This window comes from Branchiostoma belcheri, unplaced genomic scaffold (assembly GCF_001625305.1).
Source record: "Branchiostoma belcheri isolate BF01 breed outbred unplaced genomic scaffold, Haploidv18h27 scaffold37, whole genome shotgun sequence".
Lineage (NCBI taxonomy): Eukaryota > Metazoa > Chordata > Leptocardii > Amphioxiformes > Branchiostomatidae > Branchiostoma > Branchiostoma belcheri.
Genome location: NW_017803987.1, coordinates 988063 through 1002037, shown reverse-complemented (window position 1 = coordinate 1002037; position 13975 = coordinate 988063). Strand labels below are relative to the sequence as shown.

Sequence of the window (13975 nt, the reverse complement as noted above, 5' to 3'; positions counted from 1 at the left end):
AGTTTCGAAGTGGACATTGTCGTTGACAATTCTTCCATAGCGTCTTGAGCGTAGTTATGGCACTAAACCACATCTTCTTCTTTTCCTTCTTTCGTTTAAGGCAGTTTATTGAAGATTCTTCTGCCTGTCGTGGGTTCTTCGTCCCATAATTGATGCTTTTTTTGGGGTGAAAAACACCAGAAAAAGTTAACAGGTGGTTGGAATGGGCGGGTCCATTTCCCGGTCACTCACCTGTCCCGCAAAGGACTACGGGAAATACTTCAAACCAAAATGGCGGACATACATCGATGAATTTTAGCGTCTCTTGACAACCAGAAGATCGAACTTGTTTACTGCAGTTTTTAGCGTCCCTTTACGTCCATTTCTAGGTAGATAGTGTTCCTGTCAACATGGCACAACTCAAGGTACAGGCATATCTGGAGAAACACAAGATAAGCGCCCTATTCGAGGTATGATAATCTGTTTTTCTTTGTGGGGAGGGGGGTGTCACCGAACACAAATTTAAGTTAGGCCAAATTAGAAAAATAAGGTTCGAGACATTAGTGAACACCACTGGTGTCATCTGATGAATTATTTGTGTCATTGCCTTTGTAATTTTTTTTGAAAAACTGACAAAATTGTACCACATTCAATGATTCAAGGAGAATGCACATCCCTACCTAGTGTCTCCATGTATGTATTATTGTATATTTTGGGCCTTCAGTAATAAAGTTTGAGTTCAAATTCTGATCGAACCTTCAAAGCAAAACTATACAAAACTATAGTCATTATACTATAGAATATGACATAATTTTATTGCCTCTACCGGGCATAACTCAATATATTCTAGTTCTTCAATTTAGGAGTAACACATGTTGATAGAATCCTGTATGTATTATTTTTCCTCAGGAGATGATGAGTAAACTGATCCAGGAGCAGCCTGATGAACCCCTGCCGTATCTCAGCAGGATGATAGACAGGAAGTGGGAGAAGATCAGGCCCAAGGTGAGACACACAGGCTACAGTCAATTTTTAAACCCAACATCTGCTTGATGATCATGAATCATACAACCCAAACATATATCAAATGACAGGTAATAAATTATTTGTGGAACCATGAATAATAAATAAGTACATGTAAGTGGCTTAGGCCTTGACGTAAACATTGTAACAATAGTGATAGAGTACTAGTACCACACTCTGTTGTATTTTCATTTGAGTGTGCAATTTCTTAAAGCATACATGAATGTAGGTAGATGATTTTTAGGCAAATGTATCACTCCACCTCCCTCACCATAAAAAATGGAGTAAAAATACAATATATTTCCCTTGTACTCTGTATGGAGTGAAATGTAATAATAAATTTATTCTTCAGAGAGAAAACTCCCCAGCCAGAATGAGGACTGCCCCTAGTCCTTCAGCTCTGCGCAAGTCCATGCCGGCAGGGAATGCCACATGGGCAGGAAATAGTGAGTACTCACCCCTTTTTCAAATGGAATAATCCAGCACCTAATTACGCTGTGGGTACTTAGGAATGTTCCACTTGCATCCAAGGGGTGTAATTTTTTTTGACGATTTCCAGTTGTACTGTACCATGGAATGATTTTGCACTATGTTGAATGTGTTTAATGTGTAGTTCAATAACACTAACACCACTAGGCATGGACTTTTACGTCACGTTAGCACGTCTTATTTCTGTACTAACCCTGTCCCGCTCTAGGCGAGGGTGCGGTGGCTAAAGAACGGGAATACGACCGACCCTGGCTCACTAACGCCAAACGGTCCAGGTCAAAGGGCAGGTCAGGGGTCGAGGGTCAGGATAATATCAGGCCAGGTGGGTGGAGGGTGCTGGTTTCTTTCATTCTGTTTTGTTTGTTTGTTTGTTTGTTTGTTTATTCACATCTACACATGCTCATCCACTCCAAGTTCTTCTTCGTTCTTTTATCCTCATGTTCATTCATTCATTTACTCACTCCTTCACTCACCAGTCATGCACTGTTTCTCTCAATCACTAAGTGCTTACTTGTTCAGTTACCAGAAATTGAATTGTAGTACTGTACTCAAGAATGATATGAAGTTTATTCAATGACATATTCTAGACATGTTACAATCATTAAAGCTATTAATGACTTGCTCATGTCCAAAGTTTCATTAGTTTTATTAGTTCATATCATAAATAATTGGTGTATCACTAGCTCATCTTGTTAAGTCATTAACATTAAGGAGGCCATATATCAAGGAATTCCAGCCATCACTTAATAGAGATGGTGGACGATATAAACTCCCTGGCACTTTTGATCAATTGCTTACGTCACGTATCAGTAAAGTTTCGTGTGAATAAGGTCACGTGTTTGTAAACCGTAACTCTTGCAAGATTACGTCTTGAAGTGATTGGTCATTAATTATCCTGATGAAGGCGACAGTAGTTGTTGAAAATTTGATCTCTGTGTAACCGTTGTGTTGGAATAAAGTTCAACAGTTTACCAAGAATTTTCTTCCTTGGTCTCCTCTGACAGAGAAGAAAGACAAGCCCACATGGAACCCAAACACACAGAAGGTCCCAACAGGTGACTTTGACGAGCTTTTCAAGTTGACTAAAGGGACCAAAGGGATGAAGGGCAGCAAGTCTGTGGATTTTGGTAAGCTCTCTGTGCTATTCATGTGCTGTTTAAGTACTGTTGTGATACTTTCTTTTGTTTATCAACATATCACCATTTTAGCCACAGGTGTCAAAACTCTGTTTGTACTAAAAGACCTCAAGATACATGTAAGTAGGGGTGACCTGGTATGCCTGGCTATTAGGGCAAGCTGTACATGTTTTTTGTACATAGCAAAGTCATATTGCACTATTAGTAGTTAGAGGGCTTTTAAAGAATCATTACATTTAACCTCAAGCATTGTATGATCGAATTCAATAAGGGAGAGAGAGAGAGAGAGAGAAAGTGCCATATTTCCTGTATTTAGCCATGAATAGTTGTTTCATCAGGTTGGTAAGTCACTGAATAAAGTGACTCTTTTGGCTGAATAAAACTCTTGGTTGTGTGAAAAAAAGAGGCTCTTTATTTCTTGTTTTGAGGTTTACAAAACATGAAACTGCAATAGACTCAACACATATTGTACTATGTTTAATGTTAAAACTTTTGATCCAACACAAAAAATTCTCTCACCTAGAGCTTTCGACCTGTCACTCTAACCTTCCTCAGTAGACTGACCCAGTGAGACTTGTCACGTGGCTTCTTTGAAGTGTGACATCAACACTGGGTCAAAGGTATCTGGGAGATGATGTTGACCTCCATCGCGGTTCAATATAGGGCGATGTGCTACATATTGTACTACATGTATATATTAGGCAACCCATTGTCTGTAGATATAAGTGCCCGACAATTCTCCTTCCACTTTACCACAGCCATGCTGCAGGACCAACTTGGGAAGGACCTGGACGAATCCCTCAGGCACAGCCAGCCCATCTACTATGGACAGCCCCGAGACCAGGCACTGAGGGAGGAGGACAGCCTGAGTTCTGAGCTGAAGGCCCCCATGTCGTCCAGGACTGGGGAAGAGGAAAGCAGCACTGTTGACCTGTGAGTTATTTAAAGCAGGGTCGTATCAAGATCACTTGAGTTAGTGCCAGACCCAGACTTGCGATTCAACCTCACCCATTGTAAGCTCCTCTCAATTCATCCCTCAGAGAGAGTAGTCAACTAACCAAATAACGTAAGACAACACTTGTAGGAGCTGATGACAGAAAGTATTTGTTAGAGCTTTGTTAAGAAAAGGGCTATCAAGTTATCTAGTTGGGTTTTCTATACACACCACAATATCTCCCATCCTGATATGCCGTATTTGCTACCATCACAATCTGTTGTGGAGAGGACCTTTAAGTGTTTGTCAGAAGCTACATGTACTTGATGCTCTTTGTTTTAAATGTCATAGGATTTGTATTGTTTTTATACTGATAAAAACTGATTTTAAAAAATCAAATAGCTCAATTTCATTGAAAGTGGCAGGGGTGCAAAACCAATAATTGAATGATTTACCCCTTAATGACAGAGAGCTGCGTACAGTGAAGCCCCACCAACACTCCCTCCAGCACAAGCGTCAGCTGGAAGCCATTGTGAAGCAGAAGGAGACGGCGTCAGACAGCGGGCTGGAGGAACCCGAGGAGGACGATGAGGAATACGAGGAGGGGCTGGAACTGTTAGGTAAAGGGTCAGAGGGCAGGGCAAAGGTCATAGGACATACATCAAAGGACAAAGATCATAGGTCAAAGGACAAAGATCATGGGACACAGGGCAAAGATAATAGGTCAAAGGACAAAGATCATAGGTCAAAGGACAAAGATCATAGGACAAAGATAATAGGTCAAAGGACAAAGATCGTAGGTCAAGATAATAGGTCAAAGGACAAAGATCGTAGGTCAAAGGACAAAGATAATAGGTCAAAGGACAAAGATCAAAGGACAAAGATCATAGGACACAGGGCAAAGATAATAGGCCAAAGGACGAAGACCATGGGTCAAAGGGTAAAGACCATGGGTCAAAGGACAAAGAGAAAATGGGAAAGGTTTCAACAGAAAAGCAATTGTGAATGTAAATATTGGATTATGATATGTCTGAACCTCTCTTTACCAATTTCTGTGTTTTGCTCTCAGAGAATGCAGATGACCTAGCAAAGGAAGGTGTCACCAATGTAGTTCAATCAGGACATAAAATCAGCTCGGTGAGTTTGGTCATCTATTCACTACGTACTTTACGTTCTTTGCTAGTGTGATGTTTTGGTAAACTCAAAACATTTCTTTCGGTGGCTGCAAAGACAGTATCAAATTGGCTAGGTAGTATCCATTTGCCAGACAGTTACCATTTGCCACGCAAAGTTTGACTGTTGAGTGTTATAAAAAAGATACCAGTACAAGAACAAAGCCCAATAAAAATGCCTCAAAGCCTAAGCAGAGGTTTAGGTTAAATTTTTTCAGCTTGTTTTTGACGTGTTTTAAGGCATTTTTATTGGGCTTTGTTTTTTGTACTCTGGTGTCTTTTTTTTTTTACACCAGCAAGCTGATACTAAGAGTACCAGTACAAAACAAAGCCCAATAGAATGCCTTAAAACATGTCAAAACAATTAAGCTGAAGCCTTAACTTCTCCTTAATTATTGGAGTAGATGGAAATGGTCTAGAAGTAAATTGACTTTGTGTTTAACTTCTACCACCAGTCCTTAAGAAGACCACCAACTCCTGAACCTCAAGTTAAGGTCACCATCTGTGGAAGATGTGCAAGGTGTGTGTCATCTTACTCATCATTAGATAGCTTTAAAAATGTTTCTGAGTTAGATGTCCAGTTTTCTTCCTTAACATAATCCTATGAACGCTTTTTTTGTGATCTCTAATATCCTTTCCACAGAAAAAGTTGTGTCAACTAGTTGTCCAATACATACAAAAAACATGTTCCACTAACAAATACTAAACCCGACTCCCTTGTTTTACCTCCTAAAACACTAGCACCGGTGTGGCAGAAAACTCTGAAAGGTACAGAAATGAAAAAAAGTAAAAATACAAAATTTTTTTCATGTAGATGTAGGAATATTTACGTATACTAAGTACTTTTTTGCAAGAACTTCTAGGCTTAGATGATATTTTGATGATGATTTTTGTTTATTTTCACAGGTTAATGACAGGAGACAACAGTACTAGTGTTGTTCGTGAGTAATCTTTTTGTATATTACAGCCGGATTTTTATATTAATGTATTTAAGATATGTGTGCGGTGGGTACATATTGCATACGTGTTACATGTACGAGAAAATGTCTTGATGTTAAAAACTTGGGCACCTAACACTTTTACAAGGTTTAGGGAATCTTATTATTAACCAAGATTGTCTCACCATTTTGTTGTACTGGTAACTACATATTGCCTCTGGTCAATGTTGTTTCCCCTGTTTACTTGATGGCAAAAGATGATAACAAGGATTTTATCCCATGTATGACTCCACATATTTGTGCATGTTATGTGTTATACTAACGGTGCCCCCCTCCCCACCCCCTCCCAGCCAATGGTCAGACACCTGACTCTGACTCAGAAGTCAGTGGGAGAGGCACTCCTAAAGTTGGTGTGTACAATCTACTCACTCCATTTACTGGGCTTCTTTCATAACTACTATCGTATCATACTTTTTAAGTAATACAAATGTACCAGTAGAACTTTGCTATTCATTCGTGTACCAACCTGATGAAATTAGTTACGGAATTACATGTACTTGTACCTGTATTACTTACAGCCTCTTTTTCACACTCACTCAATAGTATCTACTTTATCGTACGTTTTGTCCCATTTACAATATAATTAACCAAAGTTAAATGTCTTGTGCCAATGTCACCTTGTCCCCAGGTTTACTTGTGTCACATGTGTATCATTCTGTGGTATCTGTACAATCTTATCATAATTGTGGTGACATTCAGATTATTATCATGGCTGGTTGGAGTAGATATCAGCATGTTGTGTATTGAATACACATCGCAACACACAACACACAAGTTGTAACAACTTACTAACACTTACCACCTACTTTCAAGAAATAATGCCCCCCTCCCCACTTCCCAGCATTCCCTGCACTGACTGATGATGAGTTTGAGAGTGTGTCACAAGTTGAGGGGCCGGTGAGTAGCATCAGGAACCTACCGTTTTCTTACTGACAGACTTTGTCCAAGCTTTTCCAATACAGAGCTAATATATTACAATTGGTACAAAGCCAATACCTCTCATAGAATGATGGTTAATGTGTCAAACATGTTTCTTTGTATTCCAGAGGGCCCCCGTGTGGTATGCAGAAGAGTCAGAGAGTAAGTACTACTCTATGATGTTTATCATACACATCTACAATCATGTTATATCATTTTATATAGCTAGATACATAGATATAATACTGGTCTAACTTGATATGGTTTAGACACTGATTGGTGTCTCAAAAATGTAGGTGACCACAATAATGAGTGTAGTACAGTGGCTAGTGACCCTGCTTGTAGGTACATGTATAGCCTGTCTTCTCTGTCATGACCAGTTGGAGATTAGCTCTTCAGTGAGCTAATTTGGAATAAGATCACTTTCCTTTTCCTTTATATATATCCAGCTGAAGTGTCCAGAAAAGGAGCCCACATGCTGACTAAGGATCCCCGGCCTGTGAAGGGCAGACCTATGTTCAGGTGGGTGGGACAGGATTTCTCTGAGAGGGCCTGCATGCCCTTTTTTGTAAGGCGTAATCATGCCTTTTTAGACTTCGTAATTCGTAGGCAAATTTGTAGGAAAATTCGTAGTGCTCTGTTAATTCTTACTCAAACACATTCATATACATGCATGTATATGGTGACAGGAGTCTAAATCCCTCCTGCTATAAAATTGCAACATGATGTAACCCAACACTAGTTACCATGGTAACAGACAGTCTCAGGTCATTGAGGTCATTGTTTGGAGAAGAAGAAGAAGAGGAAACGTAGCAAAAACAATATTTTTCCATCGGTAAACATAAAAACACCTTGTTTTTCTCCTTTTAGTAGCCCTGAACCCCCCCAGAAGCCCCTTGCCCTGCCGGCACCCCCCAGTAGGGAGGAGAAGCCGCCCCGCCACACCAGTGCCTTGAGCGCCGCCCTGAGGGACGATCTTTCCGACTTTGGCGACAAGAAAAATAAACCAACACGAGCCTTCGCCTTACCCAAAGATGACTCAGAGGTAAATAAAAAGAATCTTTTTTTATGCAACCAAGACTAGTGTTTTATTCAGCCGATGTTTCGTTTTATTCAGGAAAACCAAACTAACCGACCCTTCGCCTTACCCATAGATGACTCGGAGGTGAAAAAAGTCTCCTTTTTTTTTGGCAACCAATTATTTTATTCAGCTGACGTTTTGTTTCTTTCATTGCTAAAACTATTCACAGAGGTATATATACGGTTAATATACATGTACATCCCATTTTTTTGTATTCAGCACCAAGGACGGAACCAATCCCTGCTTATTCTAAAGAAGGGTCAGCTCTATTTGTGTGTTTTCTGTACCAGTAACATGTGACAAACACATATATCAGTACCAAGGACAGGAACACAAATAAAAAATCATGATTATTTTTTGTCCATACAGTACAGTCAAGTAGATACAGTACAGTACACAAATAAAGCCTGCACAAGTGACCACCTCTGCATAAGGACCACCTGACCAATGTGACCACTTTTTGTAGTTAACCTGCTCCACATTGGAGTGTACCAATCTGTAATCTCCAAGCAGATGTAGGAAGACAAATTCATTACATTTTTTCAGCCATTAGGAAGGCCATTTGTCACAAAAACAGTTGCTAGAAATGCTACAATGTTGCCTTCCAAAATCTGCTTGGAGACAGCATTTTATGCATGTAAAACTATTAAAATTGCTGTGAGCTTCACTGTCCTATCCATGCTTGTATATATAATTATGAAAAGTACAATGTCCATGAAGATCCCCCCCCCCTACAGGAAGAAGTGGTAGAGCCTGCCCCTCCCCCCAGCCTGAGTGGTCGGCCCTGGTCCCCGCCCCCCGAGTCAGACTGTGCCAGTGTAGGTGCAGGGGTAAAACTTTTCTGTGGTGATGCACAACATCGCATGTTCAACTTCACACGGTCTTTTATTTACAGATATTGAAGCAACAGTTACTATTTTCCACTGGTGCTACACAGCTTGTGTTCTAATTTCCAGTCTTTCCTTTGCAATAGCATCAGTAACTTCACAGTTTCACTGGTGACACGTGACATAACGTGTTGCAGAATAACATTTTATTTGTTCCTTTGCATTTGACAGAAACCTTGCTCGTTGTGCAATATTTTGGCTGCAATTGCAAGTCACATATAAATATTTGCATACTGTTGATTTTGATCTATATGTATATAATATAACTTATCTTAGTTGAATGACACATTTTACCATATCTTTACATGCTTTTTTTTTCTGTCTGAGATCACTGAGAAAAACAGACGCTGGCTAGAACACTGGAATGTATTATTGCTGTACTGTAGTAAACAATTATTGTGTTAATTCTCTGGCTGTGTTTGTAGGATGAAAATGGCACAGTGAAGTCAGCCACGGCCCTGTCACTAGCCGGCCGCTCATGGCGTGCCCCGCCAGAAACAGACGCCGAGAGCGTGGACTACGAGAGGGACAGAGGTGAGAGGTCATCTTAGGGCTGAGCACCAGTACACTGGTCAAAGTTAAAAGTTCAGTACAATGGTAAAAGTTCAAAGTTCAGTACACTGGTCAAAGTTTAAACTTCAGTCAAAGTTTTCAGTTCAGTACACTGGTCAAAGTTCAGTACACTGGTCAAAGTTCAGTACACTGGTCAAAGTTCAAAGTTCAGTACAATGGTAAAAGTTGAAAGTTCAGTACACTGGTCAAAGTTTAAACTTCAAAGTTTTCAGTTCAGTACACTGGTCAAAGTTCAGTACACTGGTCAAAGTTCAAAGATCAGTACACTGGTCAAAGTTCAAAGATCAGTATACTGGTCAAAGTTTAAAGTTCAGTTTACTGGTCAAAGTTCACTGTACCTGTAAAATTGACTTGGAAAAGGTCTGGATGTAAACATCAGGTATACCTGAACCTGAACATACCAAAACAGGCACAATGTTTAGTCTAAAGGTCCAGACTGTAACAGTACTGTACCTGTAGGTGCCTAGCCCTAGGACATATCTAGAAAGCTGCTAGTTCAAAGAATGTTGCAATTAGATACTGACAAATGCTTTCTGTAAAGACAGTCATTCAATGAGAGGCCTTATTATAGGGGGCTGGTGTGCTTTTTATGCTAGTGCCAGACATGTAACTTTTCTTGTATTTCCTTTTTTCTTTCCCTTTTAGCAATGCCATAGAGGCCTTCAGCATAGTAAATGCCTTGTGGTGGCCTCTTCACTATCTTCCATACCACATTTTAGAACACTAGATCATAATATAGCCATAACCACGTCGTGGTGTTGGGTTCACGCTTATTCTCCTTTCCTGTAGTTGGCAGAGTCACAGGGTTTCGGGAGCACAAGAGAAGTAGGTGTTGTGTGTGCCTTGATTCTTCATGATTAAGACTTTCTTGTAGGCACAGAACTAAATGACTAAACTCATCATTAATTGTATGAAAGATTGTTAGATTTTTAGCATCCATTCCAATGGGTGGCATTTTGCTTATGCCTGTATTATGTGATTCTACTTTGTTTTAGATACATTTCGTAACTGTGTGTTGCATTGTGACAACATTTCTTAGTCTACATTTAAGCTTATGATAATGTATAATATTATACAATGTATATACATGTTTCATGTCTAAAAGGCATTGAATCGAATGATACATTTTGAATTACACTACAAATGACTTATACAAGATTGTAATATCTGATGATTTTGTTGAACAGGGTTTTCAGAAAATATTCAAATTGTCTAATATTTTGTATTGCAGGACCATGACAAGAGCATCGCTAGTTACCAAACACTTGGGACCAACAACGGAATGTCACCAATAACCTCACTTGATAGTGGGACTCAACTGTGGCCTTATTTTCTACTACAAAAACTGTCAGTGATGTTTTTGATGTCTGTATAGATGTATACTGCTAAATGTAGGTTTTAGATAGGGGACAGTTTGTAAGATACACCTTTTATGCTACCATATGTTGAATGAGGCTGTTGTTCTCTGCAAAATCTACAATGATCTTGCAGGCCTTTCGTCCTGCCTCTGCTCAGTATGTTCATAGTGCCGGCAATTTAGCAAATTGAACTTGAGTCTAGACTCTACAAAGATAACATTTGCAAAGCAAATGCATGATGTTTACCTTCGTATATGGTCTGCTCTGTTAATTCTTAATCAAACACTTTCATATACTAGTATATGGTGACAGGAGTCCAAATCCCTCCTGCTATAAAGTTGCAACATGATGTAACCCAACACCAGTTACCATGGTGACAGACGTCTGGTTCAGGTCGTTGACCTTATTTGTTTGGAGAAGAAGAAACAGAGCAAAAGCAAAATTGTTTTCCTTCTGCAAAGGTAAACAGTCATAATGATTTGATGTCTTGATTTTAGCCGTCTATGCAAAATTAACATTCTTCATAGTCCTCTACAATGGCTATAACACATTTTTATTACTTCTTTATATGGAAGTATTGTTTTGGGTGGCTGAGTTTCTGGGTATGTCTGTATGTCCAGAGTAGGTTGACAGCACTTGGGTGGGTAAAGAATGATAGGTGGTTAGTAAATGCATTACTAACTAAAGACAAAATATTGCCTTCCAAAAAAGATCTTGGAAACATGCTAGCAAAAAAATGAATTCAGAGTCAACTTATGGAATAGGTATTTTACTTTTCATCAAAGTTGAGGGGTCTTGAATGTATATTTATTAACTTGAGCATGTAGTGCTAAGCATTGTGAAAAACATCTGACAACATTTCGTCAAGAAAGCCATATTACATGTACTTCATTGACAATGGGTAAAGTTGTAACAGGCAAGCCAGATCAGACTAGAATAGAAACATTCATATTGAGCTCTGTTATCTTACATGTAACTGAACAGGATTATTACACACCAGATTCCCCATACTTACATTTCATTTTGTACCAGACTAGTAGTGCACTATAAAAAACAAATTCATGCACCAAAAAAAACCCCTTGCCACCCTATCATCTCAACCATCTCTTTTCATAAACTCCACCACACAATATTCAACATAAATTACACATTGCACTGCAATCTCGAAGCAATATGCTTATTGTACGTGCCCGAAAATCTGCCACATTTAGTTTCATTTTCATCCCAACATGACCTTAAATGAAGACATATTATGACTCCAACAATTCATACTGTAACTGCAAATTCCTATAAATATAGGTGGACTGCTAAAGTAGTGAAAAATCTGTTCTAACTTGCTGGCCAATGCTTTCACTCTGTCATCAAAGTCTATCACTGGTATTTTTCATCCTATAATTTTAAAGTCTTTTTACACCTTGTGATTTCACCCTATAGAATATTTTCCCAGCCCACCAAGCTAGTAGTAAATATACATTTTGTGAGAATGTATTTTGTGAGAAGGCATTTTTGTGAGAACTGTTTCTTTGTGAGTTATTATAGACAAAAGCGTCATGTCAAAATATTCCAGAAACATCAATGAGATCTTGAGTTATGAGATTATATAATACTGTAACACCATTTTAACTTCCTATAGCTGTACACATTTCTATTCATTGCAGCATTTACTATTATTATAATATAGCAGTATTCTGTCCTTTCTTTCAATGGTGTACATAATTTGAAACAAACTACCTACATGTACATGTACATTATTTTATCAGCCTTTTTTAGAACACAAAAGTTCCTCAAAATGTAAGAATTCTTGAGAACAGACATGGGCCTTGCAGCTTGTCAGAAATTCATTAAATCAATGCTTGTTCACTCTTGGAATTCATGTACAGCTAGATGTGCAACAATACCCTACTTCCCAAAATTTTCGAGACATTTAATATATACATAAAAGCACACTCATCCAATTCCACACTCCTAAACTTATTTCCATAGACAACGCCTTTTGGCACTAGATTTGTATTGGTTATCTCCAAATTTATGTACAATATCAGAGAAGATACAGCCTTGACTGGGCTGTTTTGCAGCAAACGAAGATGTTGTCCAGAAAAAAACATTTGCAAACTATCTGCACTCCTAGTATTTCTACTGAAGTTGTGACAGAAAATTTGCTGAAGCATGAAAAATACAGATGCCGGGTTATATAGCACCTATAAGGTCCCAATACAAAGAAAAAACATGTAAAGTTACGATAAACAATATAGCGGTAGCGCCTGTAAGGTCCTAAAGTGTAACGTACCAATAAATACCACAGGTACACAATGTATATTATAATGCCTGAAAAGGCCCAATGGACAGCACAGCTGTGGCACCTGAAAGGTTCCACTAAATACCACAGCTGTAGCACCTGACAGACCCAATAGACACCACAGCTGTTGCATCTGAAAGGTCCAACAGACATCACAGCTGTAGCACCTGAAAGGCCTAACAGACATCACAGCTGTAGCACCTATAAGGCCCAACAGACACCACAGCTGTTGCATCTGAAAGGCCCAACAGACACCACAGCTGTAGCACCTGAAAGGCCTAACAGACATCACAGCTGTAGCACCTATAAGGCCCAACAGACACCACAGCTGTTGCATCTGAAAGGCCCAACAGACATCACAGCTGTAGCACCTGAAAGGCCTAACAGACATCACAGCTGTACCACATGAAAGGCGCAACAGACATCACAGCTGTAGCACCTGAAAAGTCCCAATAAATACCACAGCTGCAGCTTCACCTCCTGAAGGGACACCTGAAGGGTGCCAGGTACTTCCCTTTCATCAGCTTCATGGCCTTCTGCATCATGGGAGCCGGCTTGGCAGCTGGAAGAAGGGACATGTGGAAAATGTTACATGTTATACTGTATACTATAATGCCTGAAAAGGTCCAATGGACATCACAGTTGTAGCACCTGAAAGGTTCCACTTAATACCACAGCTGTAGCACCTGAAAAGTTTCACTAAATACATGTACCACTGGAACATTGACACATTGTATACTGAGATAAGAGTTACTCAAGCAACTGGATAGATCAGAACCACAACTAGCCCTATCTTGGACCTCACTTGGCACTGTTCAATCTCAACCTATGACGACTGCATAATTTTCAAGCATGTGGTGGTAAACATTTTTTTAATGATAAGTAGCAGGAAATCTTGATGGAATTGGCCAGTTTGCTATTGGTTTCAACAGCAATTTGTATTGCATAACCGGTAAACTGCCTTTAGGCGTAACACACCAGTTTTTTACATGTAAGTACAAGCTGAGTTTGACCGGACTGTAAGGTTTGAACCACTCACACCGGGAAGGACACCTACTTTTCAATAAGTGTGGTGGGTTCTTTAACGTGCGTGGAGTGTGGCTCTACCTCCATTTAACGTCCAATCCGAGG

The 13975-nt window shown here is 39.4% G+C and overlaps 1 protein-coding gene across 1 annotated transcript; it reads left to right on the top strand.

Moving 5' to 3' along the window:
• Window positions 1-272: 272 nt before the first annotated feature.
• Window positions 273-10478, top strand: LOC109476396 (uncharacterized protein C8orf34 homolog). Its single transcript, XM_019777332.1, has 16 exons — window positions 273-449; window positions 889-984; window positions 1355-1448; window positions 1700-1813; window positions 2496-2618; window positions 3386-3560; window positions 4030-4181; window positions 4631-4698; window positions 6022-6081; window positions 6778-6811; window positions 7099-7171; window positions 7520-7694; window positions 8468-8548; window positions 9043-9151; window positions 9980-10015; window positions 10422-10478. The coding sequence occupies exons 1-16, from the start codon at window positions 390-392 to the stop codon at window positions 10427-10429; spliced, it is 1458 nt and encodes a 485-aa protein (XP_019632891.1). The 5' UTR covers window positions 273-389; the 3' UTR covers window positions 10430-10478.
• Window positions 10479-13975: the final 3497 nt, after the last annotated feature.